The 21,694-nt window shown below is 37.1% G+C and overlaps 1 protein-coding gene across 17 annotated transcripts in view; it reads left to right on the top strand.

Moving 5' to 3' along the window:
- Nucleotides 1–10,825: 10,825 nt before the first annotated feature.
- Nucleotides 10,826–21,694, top strand: part of PTPRK (protein tyrosine phosphatase receptor type K) — a 3,469,591-nt gene continuing 3,458,722 nt past the window's right edge. For 7 of the 17 annotated variants that reach the window (XM_044064217.1, XM_044064183.1, XM_044064208.1 and 4 more), the window contains exon 1: nt 10,826–11,128. In XM_044064217.1, coding sequence (XP_043920152.1) covers nt 11,038–11,128 — 91 coding nt within the window. In that variant the 5' untranslated portion in view covers nt 10,826–11,037. The remainder of the gene's footprint in view (nt 11,129–21,694) is intronic. The other 10 variants (XM_044064305.1, XM_044064271.1, XM_044064235.1 and 7 more) reach the window with 3 other exon arrangements.

Here is a 21,694-nt window from a genome sequence, read left to right as displayed (position 1 = left end):
CTAGCTTCCAAACTTCCACTGGATTACCATCTATTCCCGAAGATGTTCCTGCAGATTGGTTATACATCACCATTTTTATCTAATCTCCTTCTATCTTTACTGTTTATTGTTGAGCCTCATCTACCTCTAACCTTGGCATATGTGAGTCTTCAATAAATATTTCCATTTGCATTTTTTCTTGATTTTCCCACTTCTTTGCCTTATACAAATGTTCATAAAATTTCCAAAATACTTCTAATAGTTCTACAGGATTTCTGGTTATATTTTTTATTATTATAGTCTCTCTAGGTTTGGCAACAACCCTTTCAACTTTTGTTGCCCAAGTCATTTTGGCAAACGTTTTCGTGTTCTGGAGTTATTATCACAAAAAAGTTGCTTAACAGCAATCTTTCTAAACTCATTCATATTATCAAGGCACTCCCTTATTTTCTGTTTTTCTTCTGTGAGATTCCCCTTATTGTGTAATACTTTAACCTTTGCCAATCCCTCTGAATAATTCATGTTACTTCTTAACCATCTCTCTTTTTCTTTTATTTCTACCTATTTTTAAACACCACTTTCATTGTATCCCACTCACTAGCTATAATTTATGGAGTACTTTCTATCTTTCCTAATAACTTCTGAATAATTTCCACCACCCATTCCTTAAATTCCTTTCTTTTTAACAGGTAGATGGGGAAGCACAAGTGTCTCATATTTTCTACATTACCTATATTTCTTAGTAAATATTGGTGCATGTGACTCAGTGGTGCAAGAGGTTCCCCGGTTTGATTCTCATCTGGAGTGCCTTATGTGTACAGTTTGCATGTCCTCCCTATGTTTGCATGGGTTTCCGCTGGGTGCTCTGGTTTTCTCCCGCATTCCAAAGACATGCAGTAGGTGGATTAAACACTCTAAATTGGCCACAGGTGTGAGTGCATGCTGTGGTAAAACTGCAGCAGGGTAAATCACCCAGCAGTGTAAAAATTGGCTCTAGATGATTGTCACTCTCGAAGTAACACCACAATCCCATGTCCAGAAATGGGTAAAGGGGTTGTGGATGGATCTGAAATAGTTATTGAATGCATGTCAAACTTCTCAATTAAATGCATATGTACCTGTGAATTATGATTGCTGTCTAGTCTAGCCCAGTTATTGTACCTTGGGGAATAATATGCAAATTACCTCACAGTTCACACTACTGAATTCATATCTTCCAAACCAAATATTTTCATAAATTTCTTCAGAAATCTACCCTCTTTTGTTATATTTCCCTTCTGATCCCCCAAATACATCCTCATTATTGCAAATCAAATTCTATTCCCCACCAACAAGTAACAGTCCTTGATGAAAGCTGATTATTTCTCCCAAATGTGTCCATAATAGCAGTTTTCGGTGGAATATAAATGCATGCCAGCATAATCCACATCCCTTGCCAGTAGCTCCTTACTACCACAAATCTGCCATTATTATATTTTCCCTCTTCTGTCAATATTGGAACTACTCTGGCAATTAATGTAAGTATTCTTCTTTTCCTTTGTCCTTGATACTCTGTTGAATATCCACCCTGAAATCCTTTATCAAATTCACATGTACAGTTATTTCCAGATGTGTCTCCTGTAGCATTGCTCTTTGCACTCTGCATTTCTTAATGTAATGAAATATTATTTCCTTTTGTTGATACATGTGAGACCAATCACATTCCAAGATAATATGAAAAGTACTGTCATTGTGATAAGAAGTCATTATTCTCACCTATTATGCAAGACTGTTTTTTAAATATCTATTCCAGTTTTTTGTGATACATGCACCCACTAAAAGTTGGTAGGTTACTTTTTATGCATTTTTCCTTATCATCAGCATTGGAACCTATGTCACATTTGACAAAACTTTTTGTTTTAATGAAAACACTTAAACAAAAAAACATACCCAGAATGTCCCCATAACCTGTTAACTTAATACAAATACAGAAAACTATGTACAGCTTCAAATATTGAAGTTTAACCCCTCCTAATAGGAACAATTGCTCCAAATAAACTGCTGTAAAACAGGCCTTAATTAACCTAAAAGTGTAGGTTATCCATGCTAAGATATGTGTTATTGCCTGTGCTTCTACTTATACTTATTGATGTCTGTTCTTCTTTGTCTTTATTTCCCTCCCAGATGTGAAAAACAATTTGCACGCTTTCAGAAAACATTAACTTTTAGCCTTGAAGAAACTTGTGTTCTGGCTTTTTATTGCCCTATTATCAGCAAGTTTCCAAGGAAACATAAGAGAAAAACTGTAGTCCTCAGCTGCAGGCTTCTGAATACAAGCTGAAACATTTACTGCTAAAGGAAAACTTTTAATTATATTCAGTGTTCTCTTATTTACTTGTTTTCACTTAAAAGTTATTTGTAGATTAAGCCACTGGTCTTTATCCAGACATTCATCTATGCAAAAGTAACAGAAAATATAGATGTGCATATATTAAGATATGTGCACTTTTGCATCTCATCCCCCATCTCAACAACCCAAGATTAGAGGTCATTAACTTAAACATGATTTTTGTCCAGCCTTTTATCTCTTTTTGCATTGTAATGTATTGTAAAACATGACATGACACCAGTTTGAATGGTGATTACAAGAATCAACTATGAATGAGTTTAGTGTGCCAAACATTAGTGAGTGCATGGAAGCTAAAGGCTGAAATATACACTCAAAATAATTGCCATATAAAGTAGATGGGAGAAACAGCTTTCTATCATAATGGCAATCTGAAATTATTATCATGGAATGTAAATGACCATAAAGGTATAGACAAAAAAAAACAACAACGAAGAGTACTAAATTATATTAACAAGTGTAGAGTAAAAAAATATTAATGATGCAGGAGACACATTTGGATAGAAATTAGCATATGGAGTTGACAAAGAAAGGATTTCAGGGTGGATATTCAGCAGTAAATAAGAGACAAAAGAAAAGAAGATAATAATACTGATTGGTAGAGGGGCTCCAATAATGATCGAAGAGGGGGAAAAGGCAATAAGCACTGACTTGTGGCAGTAACAGGTTACTGGCAGAGGAAGAGGATTATACTGGCATGTATTTAAATTCAAAAAACAAAAACTCGAAGATTACAATTAGGATACATCAGATGGCTTTTAGTAAATGTTAACAGCTTTCATCTTTTTATTTTACAGACTTCAGAACATTAACACACACTCTTCCTCTCATTATTAAACATAAATTCAGACTCCACCTTTCCCACATTCAACCAGTAAAATTAATTACTTGCATTCATTTCATTCTAAAAGACATTTGATCCTTAAACTGACATTCAAACCAGGTAGGATGTTTGCATTTGGCATAATCTGTCAAATCAATTCCATGTATTCCTAGAAGCCACATCACCACTTTGTATTCCTTATTTTACTGCTTCTAAAACATTAAATAAATACTTTTTAAAACCTTTGCAAACCATATTATGGCATTAACTAAACTTTTATTTTTATAATATTTACATGCCTACCTATTCTTACTGCATATTCCCTTGTAGTTTCTTCTCCATAAAAGAACAACAGGTAGAGCAAAATGCAAAAATTTACTACCAATTATGACTTACGTGTAAATATTCCATCAGGCCATTATAAATATACCTACATTTAGAACAACCCATAGAAACAGAAGTTTCAAATTTCTCTTAATATTTGTGGATAATTTCTTTTTCTAAAATTTCTTTAATATTTCCTCCATTCCTATCAGAAAATATACCCTTTCAAACAAATGTCATTAATTCTAAATTCCCTTGTATAATCTCCCAGTTTATGTATTTATATTCCACCTAAAACTAACATTATGGAACTTAATGACATTTTGGGAGAAATAGATTCCAGCAGGGAATATTTTTAAGGGCGGGGACTGAAACTTGGTTTGGAAAGGTGTGGATGTAATGGGGGGGGGCTTGAATAGAAAGTAAAACAAGAAGGGGTAGATTTCTGAATAAATACATGAGAATAAGATGGTATGGAAAATGTGGATTCAGTAGCATGAAGTCATTATGTATATATTATTCTGCAACTGTATGGTACAATAACTGAGCTAGGCTGGATTGAAATTATATTTCACAAGAATGTCCATTTAACTGAAAGCTTTTACACACATCCAATAACTATTTCAGATCATGCCCCACTAAAATTAAGATAAAGATGTGGGGTAATGAAGTCAAAGTGAAACACTAATGTGTTCCTACTTACCTGTTAAAAAATGATGTGTTTAAGAAATGGCTAGTGGAAATGATTCAATAGGTGTTAAGGAAAACAGAAAATTATTCAAAAAGGATAGCTAGCAAGTAGGATAAAATGTAGTTTAAAAATTGGGTAGAAATAAAAAAAAAGAGTTACGGCTAAGAAATAATATGAATTGTTTGACAATGGTTAATGTACTGCAGAATAAACAGAATCTTATGGAAAAAGGAAGTGGAACAAGTGCATCGTGTTGCAGGGAAAATATGAAAGTATCTGGATAATATTCACGAGTTTAGAAAGGTAGCTGTTAAGCAACTTTTTATAACAGCTTCAGAGCACAAACAAGTTTAGCATAATAACTTAGTTAACAGAAAGTTAGGAAGCCTATGACAAGAAAAATAATGAGAAATCTTATAAAACTATTAGATACATTTTGCAAATGTTATTTTTTTTTTTGTATAAAGCAGAAGAATGTACAATCCAAGAGAAAGCAAATTTGTAAATATTCATGGAAGACTTAATTATGTCATGGTTAGAGGAAGATGACACTCAAAAAAGTATATAAAAAAGTATAGCTAAGATAGGAAGAGATGCGATAAAAACACTGATGTATAATCAATCAATCAAAAGGGAAGGCTTCAGGAACAGACAGTATTTCAGTGGAAGTTTTGAAGTTTAGGGGGAAGTGATGAAGGTCTGGAAGGTTTTGTTTAACAGTATTTTAAAAGGTGGGAAGTCCATAATTTTGGAAGAAAGCTGTGGTAGTTGTATTACCAAAAGAAGGCAAAAACCTTTGAGACCCATTTCCATATAGACTGATTTCAATTTTAGATACGATTACAAAGTGTTTGTGTTGATACTAACTAAGACAATGGCAAGAGTGCTGCCAAAGTTGATAAATATAGCTCAATGTGGTTTTGTGGAGGATAGGCATACATTTGACAGTATCACCAGAAGAATGATTATCCAGACAGAAGAAGAATGTAAGAACACACTACTGTCATTGGTGGTCCTTGATGCAGAGGAAACATTTGATATATTCAGTTGGGATTTTACGAGTAGGGCAACAGAAGCATTTGCATTCCTTACTAGAATAATAGGGTGAATTAGGTGGATATATGAATGGTTGGAGGCAAGAATTAAAGTGGGAAGGTTCCTCTATGAGACGTTGTGTTTGAACATAGGAACGGGGCAGAGTTATCCTCTATCCCTTTGTTATTTGCTTTATATATGAAGCCACTGGCAAAAAATAAGGGACTCATAAATTCAGGGATATAACTGGTATGATATTCAAAAAATCTTAGTCCTCTTTGCAGATAATATTATTTTGTATTTGATAAGTCCAGAAAAGGGCACTTTGATGTTGTGGAATATTTTGAGATAGTTTCATTTTTTTTGGATATAAAATTAATGAAGATAAAACAAAGGCTATAGCATTAAACTACATGACCACACATCAATTGGTTTAGCAATACCCATGTCTATGGGAACATGGTAACAGCAGCTAAGGATATGTGGGAAGAGACTAAAATGAAACATAATAACAAAAAGTGAAAAACTGGAAGTTCTTGATTATGGATATGGCTAGGAAGATACAAACAGTGAAAATGTTTGAGTCCCTTTAATTTTACATACAAGTCAAGCATATTTTTTATCAACTAGAGTAGGAATGGGTGGCAATTATAAACAGTTCAAAGAATTTATTTGGGAAGGGAAAAGTGCAAGTGTTAAGTGGGATTCTTCCCATAGAACAAATAGTTTAGGACTGCCTGATCTGAAGGGATAATTTAGAGCCAGTCAGTTAAGATTCATACACATAACATAAGCAAATGGTTACAAATCAAAGTTGAAGGGGATGATGATGGAACGGAAGGTGGGGGTGTTTGGGAAATAAGAAGAGAGCTTGATTTTATATGCAAGTCCTTAAAGAGAATAGAAATAACCATAAAGAACATTATATTTATAAAAAATTAAAAAGTATTCCAGGAAGAAAGTCAAAGTGGTAATGAAGAAAGCAAATTTTACCAAATAGGATGAGTGCAAGTAAGGAAAAAGAAAATAGGCAAGATGGAGCTGGATTTTACTAGAGAGAAATTTAACAAAAGAACCAATGTATCAGGAGCAAATAACTAGTGTGGGATAGATAAGAGAGTGGGATGAGGCCAAACAGAAGTTTGGACTACAGATTAGAAACGATCTTCCATGCCAGGTATGGGTAGCAGGATATGGACAAAGAGTAAGAGATAGTTGAGTGATAAGTGAAAGACTTGTCATTTGTTTTAGAAAACAAGAAAAAGTACATTAGCAGTGGGAGCATGGAGAAGATAATGGAACATAATACAACTCATACACCATTTTCAAAGTGTCTTTTCAAGGAAAAAAATCTATCTTGTAAATTTCTACATTGTTTAGGAAGTGCATATGTGATGCCAAAATATGTGGGAAAAACAAGCAGTACAGAAAATATTTATTTATTTACGTATTTATTTTTAGAGGGGCAAAGCCATGCTTAACCTCCATGAAAGGACATTATATACAATAAATAAATAAAGAATGAGGAGTGTGTGGATCTTAAACCCTACAGCTCATTTCTCATCACTAATGTGTCTTAAATTTTGAGTAATGTGTTTATAAAACAGGAAATGTATTATTGCAAAGCTTATTTTTATAAACATCTTCAGTCCCCACCAGATCTGCCCAGCATATTCCCTCCCCAGTCTGTACCATCAAAAGCCTGAGCTGCTAATCAAACTCGTGTTTCCTGATATGTAGTCAGAGCTTTATTTTTCTATATCATCATGTAGGCAAAAACTCCTACACTCGTTACCACTTCTATTTTTCTGTCACTGTATTCACTATGGTGACCATCTTGGAATTTCTCCAAGTTATCTGACCAAATTTCCCCAAGTTAGTACAAAAGCAACATCAGGTCTCCCCTGAAAATAAGTCATAAGCCTAGTGGGATGAATCCAGTCAATAAAACATAAATAAAAAAATGCAAACAAATATATAAATCAACTGCACAATTGCTAACAAATAATGGGAATACAGCCTAGAAGCAGAACACAATAATTACAACAGATACTGTATAACATGGGTTGTACATCTGGAAAAACAAAATATGTCTGGGGTAATGGGGGAAAAAGTTAAATAGCATTTATCAATAAAATTGCAAGGCTACAAACAAGGATGGTAAGAGTTTAACAGGTAAAGATGATCTTGGAAAAATTACACCTTAAATCACACTGTGGATATTTCCTTGGCAAAAAGAAAAGTGAAGGCTTAAGATGAAATTTAGAAGACTGAAATTATGTTTCCATAACATACTAAGGTAGAATATTTTGCAGGCTGGTTTTGCAAAATCAAAGAATTTAGAAGAGATACAAAGGCTGAAAAGTGCTTTGTCATACATTGATCTCTTCTGCACTATACTAGTTATTGCATGACTATTAGAAGTTAATTGTTTATTAATTATTTTCTAACTTGTTATATTTTAAAATGGTCTAATTCAGGGACGGATGCCATGCTGCATAATATTTTACAGTATGTTTTTGTCTTAGTTATGCAACTTTATGGGGACACATAGTGTATTGTGGTGAAAACAACATTTTCAGTAATTATATCTCTCCAACAGCCTGTAGTGAGAGTACTTTTGACTTTGACACTTGCAGAGTCTATAAAAATGTACAATTTGTCTTTTGCAATGACATCCTCTGATTTTTTTGTTAATGGCCATGCAGCATTTAATGTACATTTGAATTTGGGACTTGAAATAACATATTTAGTGCATTTGAACAGACTTAAAACTGCAGCTCCAAACCATGTTTTCACTGCTGTGTGCAGCTTGTAATCAGTGATTAAACACACAGAGAAGCAAAAAGAGAGACTGACTTCAGTAGCTTAGTTTAAAAGCTTTTATTGGTCATTTAGCTAGAATCAGTGATCTGACTAACTTTTTGATTTTCTTACGGCTGTAAAAAATATAAGAAGCTACTACTTCTCCTGTCCTGCATGATGTTTCAGATCATGGGACAAATACCAGAAGGAAATAACTCAAGATTGTGCATAAAGAAACATCTACTGGCTGAAATCAGTAAGAGTGCTTACTAAATGTTTTCAGTTTGTATCTGGCATGCTTGGGTGGTAGCCCTCAGACATCCAGGATGATGGAAACAACATCCCTAGATCCAGTAACTACCTGTCTTTCTGTTTTGGAGATTGTGGCCCTCAGCTGAGTGTGCTTGTCCTCATACAGCCACCCTGACCGTGTCAGGTTGAAATTCCCTGAATTAAAGACAAGGAAAAGGCATTAAAAAGATATGGCACTTTGGTACAGTTGCCCTTTAAACACCCTTTTGTAATGTCTAGGATTTCTATTGATGACAAAATGAAGATGAGCAGGCCAGACATGCATGTAGACTAAGCCACTGAAAGTAACAATAATAAACTTAGCCCACCTTATTGCTTTTCTTCCCAATCCTAATACTTCAGTCTAAACTTAAGTAATCAAACCTTGACATGTAGTATTATTTTGACTATAACAGCTTGACAGAAAAAAAATTCCGTTGGATAAACAACTTTGCCAGAGAGTTAGAAGGTACAACCCAGCTAGTCTCCTCTATATACTGTCACAAGTACAACTTAGCCTTCTCTGTCACGTTATACAGACATTAGTGTTTTAGTCCTATCCCCAACGCTGGAGTAGGTTTTCTCCAAAAATGTGTGGAAACCAGAAAATTACTGCAATATTAATAAAATCAATCTAAAAAAACTAAACTATAGCAAATGCCACTACAATTGAATCACATAAGTTCTTAGCTTTCCCCTCCAGTGCAAAAACCCCAGTCACTATACGCAGAACAAGCACCCTCCAACCGTGGAGAAATCTAAAAAATGACACAAACCTAGCTCTCATTTTAGTCATCTGAATATAAACAAAGATAAAGCCCCCAGTGATCTTATTCTGAGTTATAATCGTGCCTTAAGATTGTATCTTTGGGCAAATAACGGACAATATGTTAGGAGGTCGACGCTTTTACTCAAGAATTCTGAGTTAGTAATGATGTCTGCGTTGTTCGGGACTGTATATGTAGTAACTCTCATTGCTGTAATAAAGCTATGTTACAGCTACTCTGCGGCACGTTGCTGTGGTGAGGGATACCAAAGTAATATGCACACTCGTGCATAAGCACAGTACTTGGTGCCAAGTAGACTGTTCAAAGTATTCACCTGCACTTGTGGGCTCTGTATGTTTCTCCTGTGCAGGAACCCCCTAGTGTGTGTGTGCGAGTGTCTACCCAAAGAGAGGGAGTGGAGTGTGAGTCTTTTTAACAGATTCGTTGCAAAAGTCGAAATCTGTAAAATGTTATAATATTCATTTTTCTTTCCCCTCCCTGCAGAATGGGGTACTGAATGTTTTCTTCCAACTCAGATTTTAAGGGGTTTGAGATTACGTATTACTTCAAGAAAAATGCCAGCGCTTTGTGTCCACCCAAACATGTAAGTGCTTAAACAGACGGTTTTAACTATTATGCATACTATTTTAGTGTATTCTACAAATCCCTAACATTTGCAATGTACCAGATCCTTAAAAGACTCCTTAATCGTGTGTCTATACAACCGGTAGTGTGGCACAAAGCAGTTTATATTTGGTTATCTTTACTGCGCTTTCTATTTTATGGTTAAAAGTAAACAATTTTGGAATGCAGTGTAGTCTGTGGCTTAATGCGCATATATATGTATGCATGTATCCGAAATGTTGTTTTTAACTCGTTGGTCGTCGCCCATAATCATTGGGCAAGTTACTTCTCTGTTGAGTTCAGCGATGCTTAACCAGTCAAAAAAATGAACTGACCTGACCGTATCTATAGCAGGGGATTGTGACTTTCTAAACTATTCCTAACATATTCAGAAGCACAACAATCTTCATGTTTCCCAGGGAAAAGGTGCTGCCTCAAAAAAATAAAGTTGACCACTACATGAAAATCCTTTTGTTTCGGATTTTTAGGCTACTGTTGAAGAACATTGAGATAATATTTTGTATATATAACACTGACGAGTTTTCAGTTTAAACTCTTTTAACACCTAACAGTTGTTTTCATTACTTTTAATCACGTTTTCGACATCATTCTCAGCTACTATACAAACCCGGTGAAAGTATCCATACCTCACGTGAAAAACCAAATGCTTAAGAAATTTCCGTTTTATGGGTAAGTCTCCTTCAAGAATTGATCATGTTCTATAATCCGTTTTTTACGCAACTTTTTTTCTGTCATTACCTGTCTTGGCAGCGCAGTAGTCACATATGTCCGACAAACATGACAGAACTCATCTCTCTCTTCATAAGAAGAACTCCTGCCTTCCCCCATAACTAAGTATTACGGCACAACTCATGGACAAATGTAACTACGGCCGCTATCCTAAATCTTCAAACGGCACCTTTCCCTCAAACTATAGGGGTGCTCCCGTACGACGAAGAATATGTGCTCTACAATTATCAGTCACAGGCCAACTGAAGACTTCCTCTTCTCTTGATCGGCTGAATACATTGCAATTCCCCGCTGGGCAGCAGGAGGCGCTCGCATTCCCTTTCTCAAGCAGTGGTCTAAGTCATACCTACTCAGGCTCTGGAGTAGTGACGTCACCTTCCCCACTGCTTGGAGTGAGAGGGAAAGAGAGGTTGGAAAAAAGCGAGACATACAAAGTAACTATTGAACAACCAGAATGAAGATGGGAGCCTGGAACCCTACTACCCGGTGAAAGGGATTTTGTTGAAAGGAGCTCACATCAAGTTGGAACGGCGCGTCTCCCAAAACACAACTTTTAAAGTCGATGACAACTAGCATGGATACAGCCTCCGCCGCGCTCGTGCTTTGCTTGTTTGTGCGTTCTACCTTCGGAGTTGGAGCTCAGTTCAGTGCAGGTAAGGGATGGCCATCTTCAACACTCCTAGCCCCTCTAAGCTAGAATTTAGTTTTCCCACAACTGTGGTTGCAGAGTTTATACGCAGTGTGTTTTGATGTTTAAAAAAAAACACAAATAGCCAGATGGAAGCACTTGGGGTGTTGTGATAATTAGGAAATTAATTATTTCGTATGTACAGCAGACTAGCAACTTTGAAAACGGTTGTTTATAAACTTTTCAGGTGTAGTTATTCTCTCTGCTGTTTATTTATTTTGTGCTAATTGTTGATTTGCGAGTTGAACAGGGAATCGATCTACTACTGTTTATTTGGTTACTTGTTCACAGTGCTGTGAGAACGACGAAACCCAACACTGAGAACATTTTTATTTTGTGTCCCCCTCCCCCATTTTGTGCCGGATTTTAGGTGGGTGCTGTTTGCTATGAACTTTTATTGCAGTGCAGAGCAGTTTGTGCCTTGGGTCTCCAGACTGCAAATGAAATGCACTGTTGCGCTTAAAAGTTTGATTATTTTTTGTGTGTGTAAGGAAACTACACGCCGGTAAAATATTCTTTGTTTTGGTAGCTTTTGTGTTTACTGAATTATGCATAAGGGGAATGCATGTTTTCCGGAGTGAGTGCGCTGTTGCATATTATTCTGTGTAGTTCACAGCATGTCTTAACAGAAATCTGGTTAACAGTAGTTGTGGTATGACGGATTGTAGTTTTGTGTGCCTGTGAGACGAACCTAACTTGCAGTACATTGCTGTGTTGATATCCCTCCCAGCTGTGCTGCTGTTGTTGAAAATGAGGTGCTGTGCTTCACGTCACCTCGTTATACCAAAGCCAAGGAGTTGTCAAACATTAAGTAAACTTTAGTAGTCTGCTGGTCTTGTGTGACTGGTGCAAATCGTTGCTCAAACAGTCTTGACTGCTGCTTAAAATACAGAAAGTATTTATTTGCCTTCTGTTTATAGGGTAGCTTCTGATCAAGTTTGTTGCCCGTTTATATTAAGTTTCCATCACTTCATTCTTTATAGTTACGTTTTGAGTATAACATTTATTTGTTTCTGTTTTGTATGTCACGTTTACATTGTGTGACTTCATTGTTTTGCGTATTTATCCTACCACATTTAGCGGTGACCAGACTGAAATAAATGCTTTTTTTAATGTATAGATATATACAAGTTTTGACTTATTAAGTATTGTTTTATATGATTTAGTGTGATGTTTGATTGTGGTTATGTTTAACTTGACCAGTTCAGAAAACTTGTAGTATTCCAATACATAGTTTCCCCTGATCATAACACAAATTTCTGGTGGTTTATTACTAATGTAGTTGTAACAGTGATCTGTCTCACAGGGGTGATATCAGGAAAAGTTAATGCTGACAGTAACTTAAATGTGTGAGTGTCACAGTTGTAGCAAAGATGACTAAATAACTAAACAGATTGTTATGATGAAATTGATTTCGGAAATAGCTGAAGAATGAGGAACATGGTCATTATGTATCCTACCTTGCAAACCCAGATTCATTTTTCTTATTTACACGCGTAGCTATATATGCCTGGTAGAGTTTAGTACAAATATTTGCATTATAATTGGACTATTCATGATTTCACATTTTTTGCTAAGATTGTAATGCCTTTGAGTAGAATTAGTTCTGATGAAAAAACAGGCAAGTTAGAGGTTGGGTGTAATTTTGGAACTAAAGGGGATATAGTTTGAAGCTATATGTTATTGAAAACAAGTGGGTGCACTGTATTTATTGGGAAATCTAGCTTTGTTATGGTTTCGTGTGTGGTGGTGGGGGGGTAGATTAGCCTGTGTTTTTGTATGGTACGTGTGTTGTAGAAAAATGTGGGAAATCCATAGAAATAAACGCAAAAGCCATACTTCAGTATGGGTGTCACAGGACAGTAGCAGCTGTGTTAAGAGCAGTGAAAAATCTCCTGGGTTGTTTGCAGAATTATCTGAAATTTGAGCTTTGGGGGTGGTGATATTTGGCATTGTAACACTGTCATTGAAGCATGTAGATCTGTTGCTCACGTCCATGTCTGTATCTGGATTGTTGGCTTCCTTCGTAATATCAGTGATTTTGTTTGCTGTTTGAAGTGCCCACTGTGTGCCTTGGACAGTTGGAGTTAATGGAGAAGTGTATGTTGTTTGAATCAGTCATTGCACCCAGACCCACATACACTTTTGTTACATAGGGACAAAGATGTCGAAGTGGCTCGTGTGCTTTTTGTATGCAGCTTCCCAGCCATGACTTATCTGCTTGGTTTTGAATGTAGTAGTAGAAGTGGGCACCCTCCCCCTGCTACCTCTGGAAAGTGTTATGGACTTTTTGTTGTTCTTTCTTCTCTTTATTCTCAGTCTGATAACTTTTGTAGCAAACTGTTTTTCTATTTTTGTGAAGATTACGCTTTCAGGCTTTTGTTCTCCTGCATACATTTGTCAGTGACACATTTTATTTGTGATTTTGATTTTGGGGAAAAATGTATTCAGCTCCTGTAATGGGACAGTGGGGTTGTCACTTTACTGAAGATTGGTCTGTATTTGGTCTAACATACTGCCAGTACACCAGGCAAACAGACATAATTTTGGTGCAGTATCCCTTTTTAGGGTGATGGGTGCTAACTGTCTTTGACTTTACTGTAGTCTTTGCACACAAGTGGGAAAGAAACCCATGCTTCCTTACAGGTCAAAGTTTGTGCTCTGCCTTACTAGGACTAAATTTGATCTTAAAATACTCTGACCGCTCAAACTAGGTGTCATCCTCATTATATCTCAGGTTAAGAAGCACTGTTTCTTGATAGGCTGCGAAATGAAACGAATATGCCTGCAGGAGATGAATTCCCACAGTACTGCTTATGATGGATAGGTTACTTGACCACTTGTTGCCCTCATGTGTTGAGGCATATAGTGAGTGTGTCACAGGAGAACAAGAGAATGCAGGCCATTAAGTTTGTCCTGCTGATTTGCTTCCCCACCGTGCAGGTAATTGGCTTGCTAAATCAATCTGTGTAGAGGGCATTCTACAGTGTTATTACTTACTGTATGAGAAATAAGGGTTTAAACAGCACAACGGAAGTATGTGTGTAGGTATGATGCTCTATGTACATGTACATTTTTTATATGAACACTTGTGTATACATTAAGTACGTTATGCATCAGAAGACACCATGTATTGCAGTGTTTTGGTGTCTGCTAGTTTTGAATTAACATTTTATTTCTAGTCCATAGTGTGGCTTCTTTCATTGTGGTATATCTGTGCCCTCATGGCATGTATAATGAATCCGTTTGCTGGTTGCTTTTTAGTAACGAAAGAGGAACTATCTGCTTATATTTGTGAAAAGTAGCTGAGGAACTGACATTAGCAAATGTAAACATTTGAAAAGCTTCACTGTGAAGAATTGCTGAATCGGGATGTGTTTATTGCTTTAGAAGTGCTAAGTATTTATTTGTTACAAAACTTGTTTGTATGTTAGGTTTTACAATGTAAAAGCTGTTGTTGCTTCAGAAACATTGTTGATTTTATTTAAAATTACAGGCCTTGTAACCAGTAGGAAAGAATAAGAACATTGTTTGTGTAAAAGAAGCCCCTAAACACTCAGTGTTCTACTTACATAATTTAGTACAACTTGAATACTTTACACCTGTTGGTGTCCTGTATTTAGTAAAAGTGACAACATGGAAAATACACAGCAGAAAGTGACCAAATGTCATGCTTCAGTAACTGTGATGGGATTCATTAATTGCAATACATTTGTCAGTGCATTTTTGGTAGTGAAGAAGTATTAAGAATATTTGTAATAAAAATGTGTTGTGGAAGTATGTTTATATGTGTTGTGGTTCATTGTAAAAATGTAAGATGGCTTAGTGTACAGCATGTGCTTTGTGATTTTAATGTTTTCATAGAAACTAAGAAAGTCTATAAATATAGATGTGTGTATACACGTTTATGCATTGTGTCATTTACAGTAGGCATACATATGAAGAATTTGGTTGGAATAGTAATCTTTGTAGTCTTTCAAGTACAAATCGGTGCTTTCAAGGTCTGTTGTGTGTTAGTGTTGTAGCTAGTGTTACTGCTGGAAATGATATGCTTCATCCTTTTTAGAGAAATACTGACATAGTATGTACTACTGTGTATGTCACTTGGTGCATTTGCTCTCACCTGAGCATCATAGACAAACATTTTAAAAACAAACTTACAATGTCTAAGAACATCTTAAAGTGAGACTGCTTCAACTGTTTATTATTAATACTACTAATAATAATTCTATTTAACATTTGTTATTTTTCTAATTGGGTTAGTATCTACTTAGTTTGGTTTCTTTATTTAGGTGAAGTGGTGTGATTTTTTTTATCTTTAGTATTTCTGACTAATTCTCTTGTAATGTTGTTGCCCCCCCCCCCCCATATTTAACTGATTCATGCTTTGTGCTGCATGTTGATGTGACTGAAAACGGCAATCTGTCTGAAGTTCACCCTGTTGGGTGTCATAAATAAACTGTATAACTTGGGCGTATCTTTATTTTATTTATTTATTTTACATTTGTTGACCAGGGTAGTCTAACTGGATATATGTTTTTTTAGCTGGGGGGTATATAGAAAAAGGGAGAATAGTAGATTGGAGCAGGGGCAGAGCCATTGGGTTTTAATGAAGTTTTCCAATTGTTTCTTGAAAATGTTGGTGGAAGTAAGGGATGTTATCTCACTTGGAAGTTTGTTCCAAGTATTGCCAACAGCATTTGAGAACAGGCAGTCCCTGGATTTGTTGGATTTTATGGTGGCGACTTGTAGCTTTTAGCTGTATCTGCAGCTATGCTGCCTTTTCTGTTGGTTTCCTGTGCACTTGCAAACTGCAGGCATTGGTAGCTCATCTTTTTGTTGAGAACACAAAGTTGGCAAGAGGTTGTGGAATTATCTGGTTAAAAACGATGCTGCTCCTCTGCTCCTGTTTTTTTGAGGGGGGTTGGGGTGATGCACTTATTGTGTGTGTGTGTGGTGCGTCAGTATGTGTACAGATACATTGTGTGTATAATGAACTACATAAGCTGCAATCATTTTGTTCCTCTGCAATGCTTTGGCTAGTAAGCCCTTCTTGACCTTATAACCCAAAGAAGAGCTGGCTTATCTCTTACCTTCCAGATCAAAATTCATCTGGGGGAAATAACAGTTGGAGACCCAATAGCCTGAAGACTGGGGACTGCAGAATGATTCTGGTGTTGTATCATAAGGTCTATTTCTGAGAGCTCACTCCTGTTCGGGGTCAGGACACTGCCATTGATGGTCCCACAGGGTCATGCTGTGAGTGCTTGCTTCTGTGCACCTGGCCGTATTACACTGTGTATAGGCACTGCTTGATAGGCCAATTTCTGCTATTCAGTAGAGTGCATGTGTTCTCATGAGCACTTAGCCATGTGACGTTTAAGTTTTGTTAGCACTTGTAATAATAGTATTACAGTTTTGTTTGCATGTACTTTAGTCTGCTTGAGGTGAGACTGCAGTTCTTGATGGTCATTTAAGCAAGTCCTTGGACCAGCTGCCTGCCCTGTTAACTTTCTTACATGTACAGTAATTGATATTTGATATTTTTCCAATTGGGTTAGTATAGGCATAGGTTTGGTCCTTTGTGCAAAGGTGCCTTTTTATGCTTAGCCAAAGTGTTTTTTTATGCAGTGTGACAAACTCCCTGGGATGATGCTGGACAAAGATATTTGTAATTTTTTATAGATTACTTTTAAAAGGGATGTTGAATGCTGGAATATTTTGCTGTGTTCGGCAGTGTCAGGGTGTAGTTCTGTAAGAAGAACATTTTCCCTAAGGGAACAGTACCCCCCCCCCGTACTGCATGGAAGAGAAGAGGGGGAAAAGTAAGATCTCTGTTTTGTATAATGTGCATTCTCCTGCTGTTCTGAACGCATGCCCTGGGTTCGAAAAGGCCTAGTCCTGGCCTCTGCCTCTCATCACCTTCCCCTTCCCATAATTCCCTTGCCACGTCCCCTTCCCATAATTCCCTTGCCACGTCCCCTTCACATAATTCCCTTGCCACGTCCCCTTCCCATAATTCCCTTGCCATTAGGTTATTGTTTTAACAGAACAGCTTCCTTCCCCTCAGAAGTGTGGGGAAACAAATTTAAAGGCTTGTGTTCCTCCCAGGAGATATAACAAGTGTTCTGTCTGCATTTTGAATACTGCTGACTGGTCTCATGTGGTAGATGTGGGGTCTTTTTTTTTTTTTTTTCTTTCTTTCTTTCTTTCTTTTTACTGTGTAATGAAGCACACAGTTATTGCATTTTGGGGGCAGTAGTATTAGACATCATGTAGTGGGAAAAAAAAATTTCACAGGAACTGCTGCAGAAGTGATGTCATGATCTTTCTATCCTGTCCCCGTTACCCCTTTTGGCTTCTACCCTGTGTCTGAGCAAAAGGCGAGACCACAAAGTGGCAACATATGAATTGTAAACCTTTTTGTTAATGATGCAGAGCTAGTCCAGATCAGCTGTGGTGATTTATTGCCTTACCGGAGGACGTCCTCTGGGAGGTTAATTTATGTACGGAATATAAATGTATGGAGATGGAACTACTTCAAAGCAATTCTTTAATAATTAACCAGGTTCTGGGTGAGATAGTGTGTTAAACAGGACACCAGAGGACGTTAAACAAGTCTCTGTAAATGTAAAATGGAGTAATTGACCTACACATGTTACATAACATATATATTACATAACTGGCTTGAGTTGCCTCATATACTTCTACTCAGTCAACTCTCTGTAGCGCATAAACTCTACTACCTTCCTGGGATAACTTCAGCACCTTATTCGGCCCCACATTCCCTCTAGACCCTTAAGATCTAGTAACCAGAACCTCCTAACTGTCATCAAACATAAAAATGAAGCTGGTAAGTCCCTCTTTGCCAACACCATTGCCAAAATCTGAAACACGCTACCAAGCCAGATAACTTCTACCACCTCCTTTAGTCAATTCAAAATACTCCTGAAAACCCACTATCTAAGTAACTGGCTATGCTCAAGCCACTCACCAGGCTAATCTATACCAAGAGAATTTGTCGGGTACAGCTATGTATAAACAGTTTGTTCCCTGAAAGCTTCCAAACCCGTATACATTTACCTTAAACTTATAACTGCAAAAGAAAAATAAATGTACCTCTGATTTGTCTACTGTAAGAAATGTTAATCACTAGTATGATGTCCTGTTGTGTGTGTGTGTGTGTGTGTGTGTGTGTGTGTGTGTGTATATACATGCTATATGTATGTTTGTTAATCATAAGCATGTTGTCCTGATGTGTGTGTGTGTGTGTGTGTGTATATATATATATATGTGTGTGTGTGTGTGTATGTATGTGTATATATATATATATATATATATATATATATATATATATATATATATATATATATATATAATCATATGTATGTATGTTCTACATTCAGTCGGACGTTTCCCGGTAAACGCATGTAAAATTAAAAATAAATTAAATAAAACATGTAGGATGGCACCTCATATAGTATGTTATTTGCAGATGGCATATGCCAGGACTGCAGCGCTGTTGAATTCAGAGAGTGAATAGGTGGACAGAAAACTGACATCTTTCTACATGTGGAAGTTCCCAAATGGTCATACATGTTTACAGTAGCGCAGTGGTAAAAATTAAAACTAGGGTCTTTGGAGAGAAGTAGCCATCCCATTTGGCATTCTAGTTCTCTGTAAGATATACAGTGATATTCACTAAGTTGATCATAAGATGGAGTCCTGGGGGGTGTAGCAGAAAGGCTAAACCATTTAACGTCTGTGTTGCATTGTGGCGTTCTCTCTGTCAGTCGTCTGGGGCTTGGAAGATTTGATGGCAGCAGTACAATGGAAAATCTACTGATCAAATGTGTGTGTGCACATTGTCTCCCAGTGAGTTTTAGCGTGGTGGCATTTCCATGTAAATGACCAGTGCTACTAACACCCTCCACAGAAGTCTAATTTGTAATGTATAGTTTAAGTGTAGATGAAGATCACTAGACCCACTGAGTTTGATTCATTTCTTGTCTTGTTTGCACTTTGTAGTTCCTTGGTAACCAGTTTGTGTGTCTGTTTTATTTTTTTTTCCATGGGTCTTCTCTGTCTCTTAAATTCTACAGTCTTAAGTTCATACATGCGCAACTCTCTGCAGAAAGTACTTCCTAATGTGACTTTTTCTGTTAGCTTGCGGTTCCCCTTTTGAAATACCCTAATTGACCTAAGGACTTTAGATCCATCTGAAGGCTTTCGGAGTATAATTGCGTTTTGTGGTGCATTGTCTAATGATATTTCATTTAACTGGAAGAAAAGATAAGAGCACTAAGTGTGATCATGTTGCCTGCCATTTCTGAAAAGGTAGATGTTCTGCTTTACTGTCATGGTCACATAAACATACTTGGAGTAATCCACATGTGAGAGACTTTTCATTACAGCCAAGACCGCTCTAGGGAATTACAACAATAGTGGTGGTCTGTGTTGATAAACACAATTGCCCTGAACCTTTCTCTTTGCTCCTTCTAAAAGTCGCAAAACACATGACAGTATACACTCTCTTTTAAACTGCTGTCTGATGAAAAAGCCATGACTATTCAAGAGTTGTAGTCTGGATCACCCAACTTTGATACCTGGGGAAGTGACAAGGGTAGGTCATGAACCCCCTCCCCTCCCAGGATGCGTTTAAAGTTGACACTGGCCCCATCTCTGAGTCAGAGAGATTTTAGGGGTGGAAGGAGGAGCTGATGAATATGGCGATGTACCGAGGGAACTGGGATGGTCAGATAGTATGAAGGGGGGCATAAAAGAATGCAAAAAAGTGCAACTTCTCATTTACAGAGTTAATGTGTAGTAAATACGGGTGGACAGGCTAAACAGAAGTGGGTTGTACGTTTTCACCCTACAGCTCACATGTGCATTTTTAGAAGCGTTTGTCCGTGCATTTATTTGCTGCCTAAGTTACAGAAGATATGAATTTTTCAGACACTTCACTGGTCCAGGACAGTTAGAGTGACCATGTTTGTACATTTGTTATGTAATTGCATCTTTGACAAGCCATGTATGTACAAAGCAGAGTGAATGATTTGGTAGCTTTAAAAGTGTAGCCATGAGGGAGTACACACAAACTGAGGTATGTCTTACAGTTAGCAACATAAGTTCAAGCAGGTTTATTACACTATTTGTTACATAAAAAGGGAACAAGCTATTCTCATCACTTTGAGCTCACAAAGTGCATGCTTGTACTGTCACAGCTACGGTGGTATACTTCTAGTTTGTTCTGTGCCTCTGAAGCTTCTATTGTCTGCACTTCCGGCCGTGGTTACTTCTACCAGGTGGAGAGTTGCTATGTGAAATTAGCACAGCTGTGAGGCGCTTGACCTTTTCTTACTTGGCATATACTTCTCAGTCCTCTAAACCTTAAATCCAGGTCTGTGGCTAATGAACTCTGATGTTGGGGATTATTGTCGGAATTACCCCCTAAATACAGTGTTATAGCAAGAATTAATCCACGCTAACCAATTGTGTACTAAAAAGAGGTCTAAAATGAAATGCAAAAAAGTGTAGTTGTGCATTTGTTAGTGGGGGGGGGGGGGCTGTTGTCTCCAACTGCCGCCATAGCCCCCTACTCCAGACTGATAATGTAATTAGGGACCTTGGCACCTCCCTCTGTTTTGACCACCAAGTAGCATTGGTAGCTAAGACATCCTTCTCTTTAACACAACTAACATTTAAAGGCATCTTATCCAGGTTGAAAAAAATGTTCTCTTTCCCCTGTGCTCTGCTATAATTAGGCCAGTTTTAGAGTATTGAACAGCTTGAAAGGTTCCAGTTTTTCTTAACCAGAAGTATTGCTAGTGTAAAATCCTTATCTACCAAGGCAGTTTTGAAGTCTTAACTCTCTGATTTATCTCTCATGGATTCTAACGTGGCGATCTGTCTTGCATTTATTCAGTTAAGAACCCATCTCTGCTTGATTTCTACTAACACTGTGAACACAACGTGCTGCAGGTAAGTTGCTTTTATGTTTTAAACAGTGTGACATCCTCACATCTTTCAGGGCTGTCTTTGACAATTGGATGAGCATCTGCAAATTCCAAACCTGACTTACTTTGCCCTTCTAAAAGGGGGAGTAAATCATGAGGGTGGGAATCGGCAAGGTGTCATGACTTGTAATGCTTCGTTTGTGTGAGGACATTGGCTATATTTATAACATTTCTGTTATGTATTGAAGAATGAATTGCTTTCTGTGGTTCCTCTGCAAAATATAGGCCATCATGTTAAGTGTGTGTGTTTCTCTTACTACACATTTTAGAATTCCGCTTTAGAGCGAAGTCTATTATTTGAATTAAGCTTGAGCTTATTTTTCCTTTGTGTTTTTTAATTTTTATTTTCTGGTAGAACTATGAAGAAAAACTTTTTGCATACTTATTACTCTTTTCAAGAGTTTCCACTTAAATGTCACTGTGCACAGAAACACGTTCATAGTTTGCTTTCTAGTGAGTACAAGGTAATGTACTTGTGAGCCATGAGTGAGCTGAAATGCATCAAGGTGTGT

Source organism: Protopterus annectens, chromosome 1.part0, assembly GCF_019279795.1.
Source record: "Protopterus annectens isolate FY-2018-M chromosome 1.part0, PAN1.0, whole genome shotgun sequence".
NCBI lineage: Eukaryota > Metazoa > Chordata > Ceratodontiformes > Protopteridae > Protopterus > Protopterus annectens.
This window is presented reverse-complemented; position numbering and strand designations above follow the sequence as displayed.